Source organism: Trichosurus vulpecula, chromosome 1 (genome assembly GCF_011100635.1).
Source record: "Trichosurus vulpecula isolate mTriVul1 chromosome 1, mTriVul1.pri, whole genome shotgun sequence".
Taxonomy (NCBI): domain Eukaryota; kingdom Metazoa; phylum Chordata; class Mammalia; order Diprotodontia; family Phalangeridae; genus Trichosurus; species Trichosurus vulpecula.
Genome location: NC_050573.1, coordinates 432,162,815 through 432,182,307, shown reverse-complemented (window position 1 = coordinate 432,182,307; position 19,493 = coordinate 432,162,815). Strand labels below are relative to the sequence as shown.

The 19,493-nt window shown below is 35.5% G+C and overlaps 1 protein-coding gene across 6 annotated transcripts in view; it reads right to left on the bottom strand.

Moving 5' to 3' along the window:
* ERBIN (erbb2 interacting protein) overlaps positions 1–19,493 on the bottom strand; it is a 191,029-nt gene that overhangs the window by 28,663 nt on the left and 142,873 nt on the right. For all 6 annotated transcript variants that reach the window (XM_036762182.1, XM_036762176.1, XM_036762190.1 and 3 more), the window contains 7 exons: positions 17,264–17,363; positions 11,927–12,048; positions 10,754–10,927; positions 9,018–9,200; positions 6,008–6,122; positions 3,797–3,977; positions 348–1,917 (listed from right to left, as the gene is read on the bottom strand). In XM_036762182.1, coding sequence (XP_036618077.1) covers positions 348–1,917; positions 3,797–3,977; positions 6,008–6,122; positions 9,018–9,200; positions 10,754–10,927; positions 11,927–12,048; positions 17,264–17,363 — 2,445 coding nt within the window. The remainder of the gene's footprint in view (positions 1–347; positions 1,918–3,796; positions 3,978–6,007; positions 6,123–9,017; positions 9,201–10,753; positions 10,928–11,926; positions 12,049–17,263; positions 17,364–19,493) is intronic.

Sequence of the window (19,493 nt, the reverse complement as noted above, 5' to 3'; positions counted from 1 at the left end):
CCCTGACCCATTAGCATGTGCTAAGAAAAATGAGGGATGAAAGGACTAGGAAGGAAAATCTGTTCTGAACCTACCTTAACAGATGTAACCCACATGAATGTGCCTTAATGGTCAAATGAATCAGAGTTGATGGAATCTTAGAATTTGAAAGTTGGAAGTAACCTCTGGGGTCAATCCACACACAAAAGGAATTCCCAATGTTATATCTCAATCCAGAATAAATAAGTTTAACTACCGTTTTACTTTGTCTTAACACACAGATGTACACCTGTGCATGCAGTGCAAAATCATTTTGATTAGGAGAAAACAAAAAATAAGTTCATGAAGAAAATGAGTAATTAAGTTACCTTTTCTAGTTTTTTAGCCTCAATGTGTCGCAGTACTTGTTCTCTCCAATCATGAGGGACTTTACTTTTTCCTGGAGGTTCTAACAAAGAATGCTCAGAGCTGACTCTTGGATTTGGTCTTCTTGAAGGACTAGTCCGTGAATAATTAAAATCACTAATTGACATAGTTCTTTCTGGTATTTCATTAACAGAGGGTCGAGCACTCTGAGGCCGAGGTACATTTGGACCATCTATGCTATAGGCTCTTGCAGAAAGGGGTCTCTGTGATCCTGACATCATGAGTGGAGCTCTTCCTACCGAATGCAATTCTCGATATGTTAAATAGTCTCCCTCAGGAATCTGGGGTCTCCTGGTGGGACCTGGCTCACCAAGATTTACAGAGGCTGTAGAGGAGATGCTACTTTGTCTCTGAAGCGTATTTCGGCCTGCTCCAGGAACAAGTCTGTCACTTGGTGGGACTGCCCACATCTCCATGTGCCTTGCTGGTCCCATTCTTTGATGTAAGTTGTATGAAGCATTAGCTCGAACATTGTTATGGTTAGAGAAATTCATATTTGCAGAATGTTTAGCATAATTAGGGTTTTCTGTGCTTTCTGATCTAAGAAGACGTGGAGGAGGTAAACTGCCTTGATCAACTTGGGCATTCTGTTTGGAGTGCCACAAAGTATCTTTGCCTGCAGCATTGCTACTGTACTGGACGTTATATTGTGGGGGACCATACATGTGAGGTGCAAACTGTGTACCAGATGTTCCAGAACTCCTTCCTACATTAACATCTTCTGGGTTGTGATTTGAATCAAACTTGTATATGGCTTTTGTACACGACATTAAGTCAGAAGATGAGGAGGAGCCAGCAAACACTTGCAAAGGCTGATCATAGAGAAGCGTAGCTGACTTACTCCGGACTATGTTTTTTCCATCAATGCTGGATGACACTGCTTTTACTGCTGAGTTTGGCTGCTGTGGGCCATTATCACTCAAAATTTCATATATTTTCAGTCCTCCAGTCTCCATATTTGTTATGCTATGAGATTTTATAACAGCTCCTACTGGTCCACTTCGTTGGGGGGACAAATCTTCACTACTTTTGGAAACACATATATCCACAGAAGGCTCAGAATCGATGGCAGGGTCCTTTAGCTGTTCAGTCCTCTGAGGAGACTCTGCAAGGTCTACAGAATGTCCATTAAGCTTATTTATAGTATCTAAATTTGGATATTTATTTCCATTTTCCAAGTGCTCAGTTTCCTCTTTAGCATTATTAATTAAAAGGCCTTTCCCTGATCCTAGTTCTTGCGTTATCTTTGATCTTTCCATTGTATCTGACTGAAATGTATTATTAATTGTGAGTTTATTAAGATTACTGTTGATTTGGTCTAACTTTTGAGAATCTTCAGTAGTGGTTTTTAAATCAACATCCTTCTCTAATAGAGCCAATCTTTCTTCAATGTTCAAATCATATTCAGTCAAATTGAAAATTTTTTTCTCATGGACTTTGCATTTTTCTTCTGTTGAGTTGCTTAAATCACTACCATTTTGCAAAAGGTTATTAAAGTTTTCATCTTCTTGCCTAAAACAAAGAACAATGTTTTGAAATGACAAAACAGTTTTTATAAAATGATGGCAATTAAGATCTAGTAATCTGTCTTTAGTTTTTAAAAATCAAAACTATAGAGTCAGATTAAAGCAACAGTATAAATCTAAGAGATATTATCAATAAGCTTTTGTCACATAAGAAACAAAAAGGACTTAATTTCTTCTGTTTTTACTGCATTCATGAATGTACTAAAGCCAAGAAATACTATAAAATGAGACAGTTTAAAATAGGGAGAGAAAAGGGGCAAATGCCTTCATGAGGTTAAGAGACTGCTATCTGATACTTTTATGATATTAAAGAGGAAAAACATCATGGAAAATTGCTGGATCCTCAAATTATTCATGTCAAATAGTTTTTAATTATGCCAATATGCGGATGATGAAATTAGCAATTAATAGCCTAGATAATTTTCTAAACACCTATAATAAGGAATAGAAGGGAACTTAAGTCTTTTAATTCCATATTACTATGCTGTACTTAACTGCCCACAAATGTTGTTCCAAAATTATACAAGATATATACTTACATAATGAAACAAATAAAATACCTGTACAGTCTTAACATGAATATTTAAATTATTGATCTTCAAAACATCCTTTGGTAGCTTATCTTCCCCTTTGGCAGCACGGAATAAAACAAATATTCTTTAGTGATAAGCCACCAGGGAACTAGCACCACAGAAATATAGTAGTGAGCTCTCTTACTTCACTATACGAATAACATGATTCATAGAAGAGTATAAACATTTGCATGTCAAACAGTTAACTTAACAGAAAAATTCATAGGTCAGTTACACTGTTGCTGAATCAAAATCCCTATTTTGTGGCAAACAAAATGAACAATTTCTACCTCTGCTTAAATAATAGTACAGGACAAGAGTCAATATGTGAAATGTATACAGATATGCTTCTCCCTAGATAAGGTTTTTAACCTGTGGCCTAGCTACAAAAGGGGCTGTTTTGGGGGCTCTCTATTCCTAAGGATGGAAAAATATCACATCTTTATTTTCATTAACTGCTTATGTCTCTTTTAAAACTATTCAAATCAAAGGATTCAAAATAGTTTTCCTTCAGAATGCCTGAAAAAATAAGAATATAATTTAGTAGTAAAATACTGCATAATATTAACTTGATATAAACTTTTAGTTCAATAGTTATTAGACTTTGGTGTTTAAATTAAACAGCTATTTCTCCCTTGCTTCAGAGTGTTTAACTGGCACATTAATTAATGCGGCCTTAAAATTATTATCATTATTAACTGTTACTAGGTCAAAATTACGAATTTCCTCTATGCTTTAGTTTGTTTTTAAAAGGTCACATTTAATAAACACCAACATAAAGGAATTATTGATCACATAATAATCAATCTTTAAAGGAGGAGTTTGACTAACAAATTCTTCCCCTTAATCATACTGATTACGAAGCTCAACAAGTAATGATGGCCAATCGTGACATGAGCTTGAATTAATAGTCCATGATACTTCCCCTTCCCCCAAATTTTTTTAAATTCGAAAATTAAAAAAAAATTTCTGTCAGGATTTGCCAGACTGGCTATTAATAGCACACCAGGCAGATGCACTAGCTAACTATTTAACTGTCTGTTCCATTTTGGCTATCTATACCTAGTTTAAGAGGAACATATACCAAAAATCTGTTTTTAGTTTTTAGTCATTTAGAAGGCACTAAAGACTAAAAACTTATAAGTACAGTTACGATAAAATAAAGAAATCATACAAGTAATTGTTTGAAAAACTTTATAGCATTTAACAGTAGTGGGCCTTAATTTTTGAGCATTATTTTTATTTACCACCTTATGACATATAAGCCATTTTATTCTAAAGACGTCCACAGACCTTATTTTGGAAATAACAGCAATATGTGTTTCTTTCAATGGAGAGCACAATGAAATGTCTTGGCTACTATCAGTATTAAGAGAAACTGAATCTGACATTCGAGACGGAGAGGAGCAATTGCTGTTATTTTGGTTGCTGTTGTGTGTGGCTTCATCTGATAAAGAATCAGTATCCTTATCATCTGGAAGAAAAATTTATAACATCAGTACAACATACCACCATGTGATTTTAGGCAGTGCATTTTACAGAAAAATACAATTAAATTCATGTTTCTCTAATTTGTGGGGAAAAAAATCTTCATAGATAAGGGCAAGTACTTTATAAAAGGAAACCTTAAAAACTATTATATCTTATTCATACAAAGATAAAGAAATAATAAGTCATTGACCATACTTACTTGTTAAAGAAAACATTCCAATTGTTACTAATCAAATAATAAAGCTATTGTATGGTACATTTCCAAAATGTCACGAAATATATTATGACATCTATTACACATTTTTTCTAATTCTGCTTATAAATCATATTGGGGGAGAAAGAAAACTTTTAACATACAACTAATATAGAGAGTATGAAGTAAGGCAGTTGGAAATAACAATGGGAATGATCAGTACAAGTCACATGATACAATACTGGGGACTGGGGCACTCATGGCCTATGCTATCATACAACTTATGAAGCCTATGATAATGAATACTGTGAAATAGAGAGCTTAACTAAAGGAGATAAAATGGACTTTAATACCACTGAGCTCGCAAACAAATATGCACAATACCATCCTCTGAGTCACCCAGGTTCACAACTTTAGTATCAGGCTCAACTCCTCACTCAATTTCATCCCTACACATCCAAATCTGTTGTCAAATATTATCATGGATATTTTTACGTCTACTATCATATGGCCTCATTCCACCTTTAAATAGTTTAGGCCTATAATTAAATTACATAAGGACTCTTTGTGTGCTTTATAATCTTGTTTATAAACTTATAATCCTTCTTACTATGCAATCTGTAGGTCACAGTATTACTCTTCTTCCTCCCTCAAATAATCTCAACCATGTTCCCCCTCTCTGGTTCATGGATTTCCACAATGGAGTACATATTCTCAATATATTGGCTATTTCACTTCCCTTTTATCTGGTCTGTTAGCTTTCATCCAGATAGATGCTTATATTTGCTAACTCAGCTATGAGTGAGGGGTGAGGAGGGCATAACCTCATATGGCAGCTGTACGTGGAGGAAAAGGACCATAGATAAGGGATGTTGCAGAAGTAGTAAAGGTAAGAACTGGCAATAGGCCAAATATGTGCAAGGATCTGAACTGAAACCAAGACTTCAAGCCAAAGTGTTAAACCTCCTAAGATAATAACTGTACTAAAGAGCTCAACTGATATTCAAAATAATTACTCTCAATTTATCTAGTTAGGGTTAAATTATAAACAATTTAATGTGCTGGGGAATTGCATATAAATAGCTTTTATAAAAGTTCCCATGTAAAATGGTTAAAAATAAAAGCCTTGGTATTTAAAAGAGTAAACTCTCAACTATCTGGGAAGAAAAAGAAAAAAAAAACTTACTGAAAAATGTCTATCAGGTATGGGTTCGCAATATTTGAAGTAATTTTTCTTTTAATATAATTTGAAGTTTAAGTCAAGATGACTTACTCCTGGTAAGTAACCTAGTAAAATAGGATACTTTCTAGCTATATACACCATCGTTTTCTAGCTAGTGATCCTAGGTCAAGTCACTAAAACTCCCTATGTGCCACAGACACCTCTCTAGGTATCATTAACTAAGACATTATTTTTGGAGTTTCTTAATACTGACTAAATTATAGGTCTTTCAAATATATTTTTAAGAGGATATGACATTGTTATTAGTTACAACATTAACTTGCAAAATTGATACAAGGAGAATTACTAGACATCATTTTATAAAATTTTCTTCTTTACATATCTAATGAATCATATAAGAGAAAGGATAGGAAGTTAAGAAAAACTTAATAAAATTAAATAAATTTCCTGGAAATGAACTGACATAACCTTTCTTTAAAGTGAGGAAGGCAAAGAATCAAAACTTTTAGAGAAGCAAATCCTAGCTAAATCAAGTTTTTAAAGTAATGCCATTACTTTAAAATACATTATACTCATAAAATCCCAATGGTACATAACCTCAATCATTTACTGTTGGTATTTTGTTTCAACATCTAACCTTTTTTGTTATTGCTAAGTGCCACCACTTTGGGCTGATTGATGGAAGTTTCAATTAATGGCGGTCGCATCTCTGCCATTTTCATCTCTTCATCAGAAGAAAGTTCTTCAGACTCCTGTTTTAAAAAGGAAAAATATCTAATTAAACTTCTACTTGAGTTTCTTAAGAACTTTTCAAATTAAATGTATGGTTATCAAGGTAAAAGAACTACCAAAATAGAGAGATAGAATGCCTATGACATGATTTGAGTTTTTGGGATATATGATACAACTACAAGCATCTTTAGCACACATGGCAAAAGGCTGGCTACTTCTCATTGTATACTAAACAGCTGGTGACAACAGGTCCTAAGCCAAATTAGGTGGTCACTGAAATCTATCTTTAGTGCTTTCTTACTTCTTCTATACCTGACTTTCCTATTTTTTTTCTAGCCCTCCCTCTCCACTTTGCTCAATGCTCTTTCAGGTTATTTATGCTACCTAAAGGTCCCTCTATAGACCTGCCTTTCCTCAAACTCCAAAATTACCCTTTTCCTTACTCTTGTATGGATAATCAAAGCTACATGTTATGGATTCTAATTAGCTGATTAAAACTGTTCACATTACAGAGTCTATAACATATATCTTAAAGGCTTATTATTAGCCCAAATGAATCTTTAATCGGAAGAATGTGTCAGTGAGATATTTCTGATTAGGGCACAACTCTTCAGGTGCCCCTTGTCTATTATGTTACTATTAATACTTGAGCATCTATACAGCATCATGAAATTTACCAATAATTTGAGTTTTTTTGTTGCTAAACTCTATCCAGAGGTGCTCCAACTTCTCATTTTTGGTGATGTTTTAGTTTGAATCTAAATATCCCTAATCATCTAATAAACTCCTGTCCAATTCAATATTTGGATGCTCTACCAAAACCCGTAATAAAATAAAAAATCTTTTTCTTCTACCTAATGCACAAAGACTGATTCTATGAGGAAAGAAACCAGGATTTGAACCCACATCCTCTGACTCCAATGTCCAATTTCCATTAGAGTTTGCTGCCTCCTAGATGCCTGAAGTAAAAGTGGGACTCATTAGAATGTCAGCAGGTTGCCTTTCTGTCAGGCCCAAAGTTGGTTTCCTTTGTTGGAGAAGTGTAAACTCTTTATCTAGTACTGTATGGCTAGAGGCTGATACTGAGGCGAATGCAGGGCTAACCAGAAAGGGGAGAAAACTGAATGTTTATGGGCTACTCTCAGTCTTTCTGCAAAAGGCCCTGCTGGTCCCCCTAATTGTTAGTGACCTTCCTCCTAAGATTTTATTGGTGTGTCCCCCCCCCCTTTCTCCTTCCATGCGTGTATGTGAACAAGCGCGCGTGCATACACACGCATGCATGTGCATACACACACACACACACACTAGTTTATTTGTACCCCCAATGCTTAGCATAGTGTCTGGCACACAGCACGTGCTTAATAAATGTTTACTGACTATATGTAAAGCCTAAATATAAAGATAAAACTTCTAATGGTGGATTTTTATTTAAATTTTTTGGGGGAGGATACCCCACCCCAGCAAGCATGAAAGACTTCCAGTATTTCTTAAAGCACATACCATGGGAAACTGATGATACCTAAGACCAGCCTTACAAATGGAGATATAAATCAGTATTTCTTCTTCGGGCACAATGCAATCTATTTCGAAGCCAACTCCTCTCCTCTGTTTTTTGCACTACTAGGTGACAGATCCCTAGGTCTAGCTTGAGTTGGGCAGTGGGATACAAAGAGGAAACTCCCTTGAGATTAGGGAAGCTCTAGTATCCTAGCACAAGTCAGAGAATAGAAAGGGAAGACAAAGTATAGTTTCATCCCACACCCTCCTATGGCTCTAGAACTGAAGCCCCAGCAGATCAGATGAGACTAGAAACACACCATCCCCTCTATACAATAGCAATGCTCCATTCATCATGCATTCTATTAAGATCCTCTTAAATAAAAAAAAAAAGCACTGAAGTAGTCACTGAGAATAATCTCATGGAGCTCATTTGTAATAATTAGGGGACAAAACTGGAATGTACTTAAATGAAGTGGTGTTACAGGTTTACTATATGCTTAAATTTGAAGGGATGGGATCTGACATAACACACAGACAAAATTCATGTAATAAAGACCATTTTAACAGAGATCTATAAATATCACTTCCTATCTCACAAATTAGCAGAGAATCAGAAAGTCCTGGGTTCAATTCTAGTTTCAGACAGAGACTAATTGTGTGACCAGAGGCAAGACATGTAATTTCTCAGTTCAGGGCAACTTTAAAGACTGCAAATTACAGAAAGGAGGTCAGTCAGCATTTGTGGAGACATCTACACTCGAAGTCCTCATACCAATTAAATTGAAAGTCTCCTTTCTCTCTCCACCTTCCCTCTCCCTAATCTCACAGGTACTATAAAGATAAATGAAAAGTTTCTGAAAGCACTCTGAAACTCCCAGATTCACAGGAACAAAGGTATACTTGTAAGTCCCCAGCATTATTGTAAACAAAAATATGCTTAAAGACTCCAAAATGGAAAAAAGCATAATGACTTATGTTCGTCTTTCAGGAAAAACTCCCTTTTAAATAAACTGCGGAAATATTTTTAAAAAAATGAACTTCATATTTTGGTGATTGCAAGAAAGGGCACTTAATTGCGAAATATGTTGCATCATACTGATATTATTTTTCCTTGCTTTCAGTTGAAATAGGTGAAATAAAAACTATACTGGTTGTCCAGTATTTTAGAAAGTTAGATGATTAAACTTCTGTCAAATTGCTTATCTTCTGTATTTTCAAGTACAAGAATAAAATCTGAGTTCAAAACTACTAAGTTTAAAGCAATACAATGATACATTAGCAGTCATGTTAATTCTCATATACTGTTGGTTCTATAATATTAATACTTCTGTGCTTAAGGGCAACAAATGCAATATGACACTAAAGGGACTCCCCTTATCATTACCGCAGAAAAGTGAACACAGACAGTGTCATACCTCAAGTAAGTCCTCTTGGTTGACAATTTTCTTTGTGTTCTCAGAAGTTTTACCCTGGGGGATCATTTGTGGACTTCCAGCACTGTTCTCACCTTCAGGCTCACTGATCTTTTGTACACAATTTCCCATTATATACTTTTCTCTGTCTTCTGCTTTGCTTTTTATTGGAGTAGTTTCTGAAGTCTAATAAAAGAAAACACAAACACAAACAATTTTGGTTCAAAATTCAATTAAGAATTTTAAAATTAATTTAATATCTCATTCTGGGAGGAAAATGTCACCAATATTAAAATGGATTTCTTTATGCTTCAATAAGCAAAAATATATTGTATGAAAACTAAAAAATTAGTGGTCCAAAGTTACTTGTCATGCACGCTTTCCTCCAGGATGTAAAAAAGGCTCCATGTAGCATTACCTCTTGGTCTTTTGGGTTATCAGTTATTCTGAAACCAAACAACTTTTTCTTTCTGAAATGCATATTCCCTCCAAGTAAACTATTTAGGTTGTATAATCCTTCCTGGCAAAGCTGATAAGGGATCTGTTAATCTCATTAGAAAAGCAAAGAGCTCTGAATGTGTAGAACTGCCCTGACTTCAGTCAAGAATGTTTCATCAAGACTATATTTGACATGGTTGATTAGTAAGAATTAGGGTGAAATAACTAGCTTTTTGTAAAAACTATATCCCATGTTCCTGAAAAGTATAAATATTTTTTCTTTTTAGATCTAATTTAAATGTATTAAATGAATTTACAATTTCAAAAGGAAACCTAGAGAACTAAGAGTTGCTCTTTAATTTGAATTTAAAAACAGATATCAGGTTCGCTTAAAGTGAACAACAAAATTTATTGCCACAAAATAAAATTCTACAACTATTTTCCTACAAATATGAAACTACATATTAAATTATTAAGTGTAGTGTTTTTACTTTTAAGCTGCTCAAAACAATAGTTATACTGAAATAATTAAATAGTTGTATAAGCACCTATTGAGAATGGTGTATGTCCAGGAAGATGGGAAAAAGTACATATGGATGGGTGAGTGGGAGATTTAAATAGTGAGTAAATACAACTACATCAAGACAGAATCAGATCTACGAAGAAAGCTGGGTTCCCACAGGTCTCATAAGACATGTTAAATAGCTACCTATATCACATCAGGGAGTTCTTGAGGATGGCATCATTAAAACATCAGCAAATTAAGTTACTGAAATTTAGCACAGGAGTGCACCTGGCATATATTTTTCAGATGGGTAATTCAGGATAAGCAGATAACAATGTTAGAAAAAAGCTACCACAGCAGGCATTGGTAATCACTGGAATGAGAGCTTATTACTATTAACTTTTCCTCTTCTTTACCCCAACACTCACTATTCCTTATCACAATTTTTGTTGATCACCCCACTATCAGAGTGAGTTGCTTTACTCAGGCACACCAGTTGACGCATCTTTGGCATATTTCTTTTCAAAAGTTATTAATTTCTGAAATACTGTATTTCTACAGGTGGTTGTTATAGCACCCCTCCCCACAAGTCCCACCCCAACCCCAACAACATTTTCCCTTTTTGCTCATGCCCTTCTTTCAGATGAGCAGTTGCAGGAGCAGACTTGGGAGCCCTGAAGAGTAAAGGTGAAATTTAGTTTAATGAAGGATAATTATACCAACTGTCGTTTCTTTAAAAAAAGATTAAGCAGGTTTTTGTTTCTCATTCAGAATTTCAAGGTGACATTTCTCTAACCTTCACACCAACATCTCTTATGGCATTTTGTTGATCGTCATGTGGCTGTGAATCTTTCCCAGAGTTCTCAGTCATTTCTTCCTCTTTTAATCTATGGACAATTGTTTGAACTGTTTTGACCATGTTTTTAAGTTCATCTGGATATGGTGTTGGATATCTCTTCAGATTTCCCTCCTACATGTATAAGGAAATAAAAACAAAACAAAGGAAAGTAAAAACACCAACAGTTTTACTGTGATAAAATGAAATTTATCTTTTATGTATTACAAAGATTATGCTTCAAAATGTTAAAGTTGAATTAGCTAGTACTCAAAAATTAATCTCATCACAAGACAGTAAATCATTTCAAAAGACATTAAAATGCAACTTCATAGTTTCTTAAAAAAAAAGCAAGCATAATTGACTTTCGATTGTCCATTTCTTTCTGGAGGGAAGTGAATGAAGTTAGACTTGACTCCAAGTTACACACAGACAACTTTACGTTTCAAAGATTAATATGCATACATTCTTTGTGCCAGTGCCCAAATACTTTCCGACTTAGTTTTTATTAGCGTTGACTGGGATCTGGGTTAGTTCACGATGGGCAAAAAATTAAAATTTTCCTCTAAAATTTTTAAGTATATCAATAATAGTTTTTGGTAATACACATATAAAATATCACTTCTGCTACTTATATTCTATTACTTCTATTCTATTGCTCAACAACTAAAACAGAAGAGTACAGAGAAAGAAAATTCAGGGTGAAAATAACAACCCTAGGGGCAGCTAGGTGGTGCAGTGAGTAGAGCACTGGCTCTGGAGGCAGGAGGACCTGAGTTCAAATCCAGCCTCAGACCTATGACATACTTACTAGCTGTGTGACCTTGGGCAAGTCACTTAACCCCAACTGCCCTGCCTTCCCCCCTCCAAAAAAAAAGCATCAATAAAAAAAAGAAAATAACAACCCTAGTTCATACTAATTTCTCTCTTCTTTTAACTCATGATAGTTGTCTATACAATCCCTTTGCTTTTCACTCACTTCAGTTGTGCAAGGGCTTCCAACAAGAGTAGATGTTCCCTGAGGGATTCTCTTTTTCAATCTCCTAACTACTCAGGACAGTGTTAGGCACATGGTATTGACTAAATGTTTGCTGATTTAACTTCACATTTGGAAAGAGAAGAGGAAATACTAACCCTGGGAGGTGCTTCCCTTTCATCTTTGTCTTCATCACATTCAAAAGCCACTTGGGCCCGCTGCTTCCTTTGTTCCTCCCACAAAGAAGGATTAAAACTTTCATTATCTGATATGAACGTAACTAAAGAGAAAGGAGAGAAAACAGTAATTATTATTTACTATGATCATAGGAAGTCATTTCTTACTTATTATTTTGAGTAATTCACGTAAATATACGTCTAGGCCAGTCAAAGCTAAGCCAGGCCAGAAGCCTTAGGCCATCAGCACCTACACTGCACAATGTCTTTCATAATAATGTAGACACAAATTCTGATTGAGAGAAAATCCTCCCTAAAGCTGTACTTGTGTCAGTGCTCTGTCATCATATTCCTGAATGGAAATGGTCAACTGTAACAAATTACATATGCTGCTTTCATACTGCAGCTTGTTAAAGAGAATATGACAGCATTTAAGCTATTTTGCTCAGGTTTTGGGACATTGGAAATCCTAATATTGTTATATAAATATAAGACACATAGAGAATACGACAACGTGCCATATAATAAGTAGGAAAGTTTTATGAAGATGAGAAGTCATAGGAATTGGAAATGACCTCAGAGATCACAGTATCACAGATTTAGAATTGGAAGTCCTGAGAGATGGAAGAGGGCAGCACTTAGGAGTAAGATGACCTGGAATGGATTCCTGACTTTCCCACCTATTACTTTGTGATGTTAGGCAAAACTCTGTTTCCTCAATCGTATAACGAGGATTGGATGACCACCATGGCGCCTTCCCATTATAAATCTATGATTCTCAAAGGTCATGTTGTCTAGTACTTTTGTTAAAGTACATAGTAACATAAATATAAACAGATTATATTGTGTCTAACTACATCTTGAAATCATATATACAGAATAAAGATTTCAATTAATGCAGACTTTTCACAGCTTTCCATTTATAATTTATTAGAATATCTTTTAGATTTGCTGTGTCCTAAGATTTCATCAGTTTGAAGCCAACCTGGTGATATATTTCTCTGAACTTAGTTACATTTGTCCATGGATGGTAGATATATTTATTATCTGTCACCAGACTCGCAGTTAAAATAAGTAATTCTATGTTTCATATTAGCAGCTAAACTACCCATTAAAAAAGTCAAGTAAAAAATAAAAATCAATACAAAATGTAAATATGTATTATAGGTTTTGTTATTTAACACGACACGGAGATAGCATAGAGCTAAGTAACGGGATTTTCTTGGTAAAAGCAAAGCAAAAAGAGATGCTAAAAATTTGGAAAGAAAAAAAGGGAAGAGGAATTCCTAAGGATTAATTAACATCATTAATTAATATCACTTCCTCTTAGTACTGTAAAATTAGGTCCAAGCTTGTCTTTTAAATACAAAACAAATTATTCATGCAGATAAAACTAAAAGACATTACTATACTTTAAAGAAGTTAATATAAAATCTTTAGTTCCTTTATCGTTAAACATAGTCAAATCCAATCTAAATTATTATTGTCAATAGTTTAAAGAATCCAAATCATCAGATAATACAATTGGTTGTGTATTTTAGACATACATTCATCTTTTCCATCCCTTCTTATTTTCAAATTCATACCAAGAGGGGCCTTCTGACAAAGTATTGGAAAGGCTATAGAATTGGGGGTAGGAGGAAATTGGTTCTAATTATTTTGCTTAAGGTTTTTTTTTTCCTTTTCAGTCATTTTATATTCTTGGTTTCTTTCTCATGTTACCTTTGCACTAGTGGAAATGCCTTTAAAGGTGAGACCTCTGTCATGTACCTTACTAATAGCAGTTTAAAATTTGGATATATATATATATATAGAGAGAGAGAGAGAGAGAGCAACCAAATATCAATTTCTTTCACCCTGATGTAATATGTCGGTCTAGGAACTATTTTATAACTCAAGTATTTCTAAGATACAGGGGAAGCATGTTCAGGATTAAAGTGTTTGGGATTGAAAGGGTTTTTCTAAGAGTTAAAAAGAACATCATTGTTGAACTGGAATTTAACAAGAAATAAAGAGCCAACTTTTACCTCACACGTTAATAATAAAAGATGATATTTATAGTGAGATGTTGCTTTTGATCATCAGAACAACCAGTTATGTTGATAAGTTATCATCATTTTATAGGTGAAGAAACTGAGACCATTTGATTGGTTATGTGTCTTGCCTAAGATCACATAGCTGATGTCAGGCTTGAACCCAGGTCTTTCAACTTGAAAACCAGTGAGTGCTTTTTCCCACTATACTACCCACCCCAGCATGATAGCTGTTGTCAACTACCATAAAGGCTGTCAAAAGGACAGAACTAAGAATAATGGGAAGAAGTAGCAAAGAAAAAATTTAGGCTTGGCAGGCTGCCTTGGAAGGTAGTAGTAGATTTCCTCTCATTGAAAGTATTAAAAAAGGAATCATCAACAGGCAATCACAACATCAGGAGACTTATGTGAAAACCAGATTTATTACAAGAAAAATGAACATGCATGTGGAACCCAAAGGGTTCCCAGTCTTTATTGAACTTTACATTTGTGTAATAGCAGGACAAAAGGAGGAAGGCATACCAAGAAGGGGCATGACCTTGGCAGGGGAACTGTACAGCAAAGGTGGGAAAAAAGGCAAGATCACTTTCCACCGGAAGGAGTAAGGTGATGGCAAAAGCCTCATTCTCTTCCCTTGGGAACTGCTAGACTCTGAAGATAGGAGGGTCCAATCATCTGCAAAAGACCCCAGCTGCACAAGCATTATCCTAGCCTGGCACAGACTAGCTGTTACCTATCTTGCCGCCCAAGGACACCCAAGGAGTCCAGCTTGAGATGCAACAACGAATTATGTCAGTTCAGGGGGAGCTTTGTCCTTGGTATGTTCAGGACCCTCTGCATGCTTTGGGTTCAATGTTTCTGGAAAACAGGGCAACTCAAAAAGACAAGTTCAGGGAACCCCTTAACAGCTCTTAACAGAATCATTTCATTCTTTGTACTTGTAACATTTCACCCAAGGGATGCATGTGCTAAGAACTGACATATGTAAGACATTTAAATGTTAGTTGATTGACTAAAATATAAGCTTCCTGATTATGTTGCAGAGGGCATTTTTTGTGCACGTACAGGTTATATTAGATGGATTCTGAAGGCATTTCCAGTTGTGAAATTCTGTGATTTGAACTATCTTCACAGGCTTGCTAAGCACAAAGTCATGGAAAAAAAAAATCAAGCTGTGTAGGATAAATTCACAGCATGATATGCAAAACTTTCTCATTTTTGATATATGTAAATATTTGTGTTTGTTGATGACGGTGAAGTTTGTAATTTTAAAAAACATATTTAAAAAAATTTTTTAAAGAAAGAGTATTGCCTAATTGCTTTTGCTGTTACTAGATGGCTAGATAGGGGAATATTAAATTAATATACCTGGATTTTAAGAAGGCTTTTTACAAGATCCTGGCAAAAAAGATGGAGAGGTAGGGTGGGACAAGAGGAAAGTCAGATGCATTTGGTATTAATTCAATTATTGAACTGAAAAGAATAATTACTAAGATCAATGTGGAGTGCTACAGGGCACAGTCTTTGACTTTAGTTCTGTCATTATTTTCATTAATGCTTTGGATGATATAGATATGGCATGTTTATAAAACTTTCTAATTACATAAATCTGGGAAAGATGGAGAATAAACTGGATGACTCAGAATCCAAAAAGAATTCGAGGGGTACATGACTTTTAAGATATTTGAAGGGTCATAATACGTAAGAGGTATTGGATTTTTACTACTCAGTAACAGAGGGAAAATTGAGACCAGAGGGGACAAGTTAACAAGAACAGAGATTTCAAATAAAGTTAAGAAAACTTCCTAAAAATCAGAACTGACTAAATATGTAATGTGCAACCTAGACAAACGGGATCTCAAGTTAAGGTTGGCTAGATTAGCACTGATCTACAGGATGCTTTCTCAGTCAGTCAGTCAATAAGCACCAATTAAGCATGAGCCAGGTACTGTGCCAAGTCCTGGAAATCCAAAGAAAGGCAAAAACAGCCCTTGCCCTTAAGAAGCTCACACTCTAACAGACAAGATGGCACTGGGAACAACCAGGTAAGGAAACCCCTTCTATTAAGGTAGGTCTGTAATGTCTCTTCCTCTAGAGAGGGGTTGGGGGAGTCCAACTCAAACAGAAACAGAGGCCACTAAATGTACATAAGGATCCTTGGGGGCATACGTGGACTTAGGAAATCATATATTAACACTACCTATGTTCTATGGTATTTTCATTTATTTTGTTGAACACTTCCCCATTACATTTTAATCTATGTTGGGCTGCAACACTGAGTAATGTAGACCACACATGTGTTTGATACCTCTGACCTAGAGCCATGACAGGTTAAGTAACTTGCCAGAGTGATGCAGACAATGTGTGTCAAAGGCAGAAACTGAACATGGGTCTTCCTGGCTTCAAGGCTAGCTTTACTTATCTAACAATTGTTGACTTTTAGTGAGAGAGACAACATGAAAATGAATACATAGAAAATTTGTAAACAATCAATGGAAGGTAACCCTAGAGAGAAAGGACCCAACAGCCAGACAGAGAGCCTGGCAAAGGTGGGAAAATCTTGAAGATTTCTGGGAATTCTACCAGTCAGGGTGAGGGGGAAAGCATTTCACGCATGGGGAACACACAGGGACAAAACATGGATTGCTATGTACAAGGAACAGCAAGGAAGCCTGCGTAGGCTGCAGGGAACAACTACAAAAAGCCAGCAAAGGGAAGGAGAAAAAGGACATGAAGGGCTTTAAATGCTAAATAGAGTAAAGAGAATTTATTGCCATCACATGAACAAGACTTTTATATCCACAGGGATAGAAAAATAGTTTTATTATTTAAATACCTTTGTTTAGAACAGAATCTTATCCATATTCAATCCTCTCTAGTTCCTTTGTATTTTAAACCTGAAACTATGATGTGGCTACAATGGTGACAAGACAGAAACAGATGGCAAAAAGGCAAAGAAACATGTCCTTGTTCTGAATACACCACTGAAGAGTCCTTTATTCTACTAAAGTGAATGGGTATTTGTGTCCAAGTAGGAGACCTCTGATGGATTTTGTTTTCCATTTCTTGAAATTTTCTAATTGTGTGCAACAGGGAACAAAACTGAGTAAAAGAAGATACTAATAACCTGTTAATGAACTCTTTACTTGCACATTATTTAGCCAGGCATTTCTGATGAACTCCCCAAATTCCCTTTAAAAGATCTTAGGTCTTAGACTGGAAAAAAAAAAAAACTTTATAAGCTTGCTTTTAAATGGTCAAGCATGTAAAAAAATTAAACTCCTACCATCCTCAGTCCTTGGCTGCTGAGGGAACATGTAGTTTGTAAGCACCATTTTCTGTGTCTCTGGATCAGTCTCTTTTTGAAGAGGTATCAGGGGTTTGGACTAGAAAAAGAAAATAGGTGATTAAATATTAATTTTCCAATAATGTTCCTACTCAGATTTTTCCAAGTAACTAACTACCCTCCAACTCTCCCAAGGTGCCTACACATGCTACTTTTTAGTAACTTTTTTTTAGCAATATTTATAAAAATCTGTTAGATAAAATCTGAATTAGTTTTCTAAAAAAGCAAGCACACGTTAATACATCATCTTCAATGAAGTAATAATACATTTATAGCTAATATTCATTCAGCAAATATTATGCACATAGCATTATTACTAAACCCTGGGGAAGATAAAAGGTTTAGATAAAGACATAGCTTATAGTCTAACAGGGCATATCTAATAGTAAGAAAAATAAAAGCAGCTTTATGGTTCAAAGCACTTTCAGATGCACTGTATCATCTGTGACACAAAACAAGCCTATGAGAAAGAGTGCATTATCCTTATTTTATAAATCAGGAAACTGAGGCTCGAAAGTGAAGATACTCAGTTATCTCTCAACTCTCTTTAACTATGAATTCTACGACCTACCAATCACAATGGGTGGGAGACAATCTCACCAATTTACACACAGAAAAGTACACCATCTCCAAGATCCAAATGTTACAATCCGAATTCAATCTCTTCTATTTTTTGCCTCACTCGTTTTCTTATCAACATTAAAACTGCTTTTTTTCTTCACCAGGATGTCAAAAATCACTGTCCTTCCTCATTACCCTGATCCATCTCCCCAGTCTCCCTTCACCTCCCATGCACAGGCTTGATCTACCCAGGCTGCCATGTAGGCATTTCACTGGAAACTGTCATGGAATTTTAAACCCTGAATATTCCCAATGAGTGATTAAAATGCACATCCCTAAGCAACTCCCACCATGAGATTTCTCCACTTCTACTCTAGGGCTGGTGAACATTGCTAGATAAAGTCAGGCTGCTCTTTCTCTGAATATGGCTCAACAACAAGATACCTTTATTCATATAAATCCCCATATCAACCACTGGAAACCTTTCTTCTCAAGCTTGAACTTATCCTCTCCCCACATCCCAAACCATGACGGAAGATGAGCTTCCTACTTGACCGACAAATCTTAAGAAATCTAAAACTAACCCTTCTAACTCTCCTCCTCCAATCTTCAGAATTCCTCAGGTACATCACCTACTCTCTCTTCCTCTGTTGTTTCAGAGGAAGAGCTTCCCCTACTGCTTGATACGGAGAATGCCTCTAATCTATCCCCTTGATACCCACTCACCTCTACCTCCTGTAAGATCTTCCTTCGGCACTGTCTTCTCCTTGTATTTTCACACACATGCATGCACGCACGCATGCGCGCATCCCTCTACAAAGATGCCCAGGCCTACCATCCTCCCTGCTCTTCCCTTTCCAAAATACTAGGAAAAATTTTCAACACTTGGTCTTAACTTTTTCCCATCTCTCCTCTCCTCAACTCCTAGCAGTTCTTCCACCACCATTCTATGAAAATGGCTCCACACAGATCATCAATGACCACTAATGACCAAATTCAAAATGAGCTTTTTTTCAGTAGTTAACAGAAGTTCATGCTCATAAAGATTTAAAAATATATAACAAATTTTAAAATTATAAATAAATTTACAAATAAAATGTTTAAAAAGATATAAAACTGGATAAAGAGGGAGAAGAACCAAAAAAGGAGTATCTCTGAAGCCAAGTTTTCTTCTTGGTCCTCTTCTCCTTCCTGATATTTACTCCCTTGACAGTCTCATTCACTTGACAGCTTCAACTAGTATTTCTACATAATTAACTCCAAAATCTCTTTCTCTAGCCAAGATTTGTCTAAGGTACCAAACTTGCATCTCCAATTACTTAAAGAATACTTTCTTGATGTCCTAATGATAACTCAAACTCAACATGGCCAAAGGGAGACATGAGAGCTTTCCCTTTAAACTTATTATTCTTAACTTGTAGCAATTTTCTTTTTTGGCCCATCTTCCCTAATCTAATTAACAAAACTGAATAGTAGTAGCAACTGGTAACCTTAGCCACTAATTTTAAAGCCCTTCTCAAAATAAAACTTTTAAGATCCTCAAAAGAAGTAAGATTTTCAGTGTTCTATTTCAGGCTAAAATGAAATCTATTTATCATTAACCCTCTCC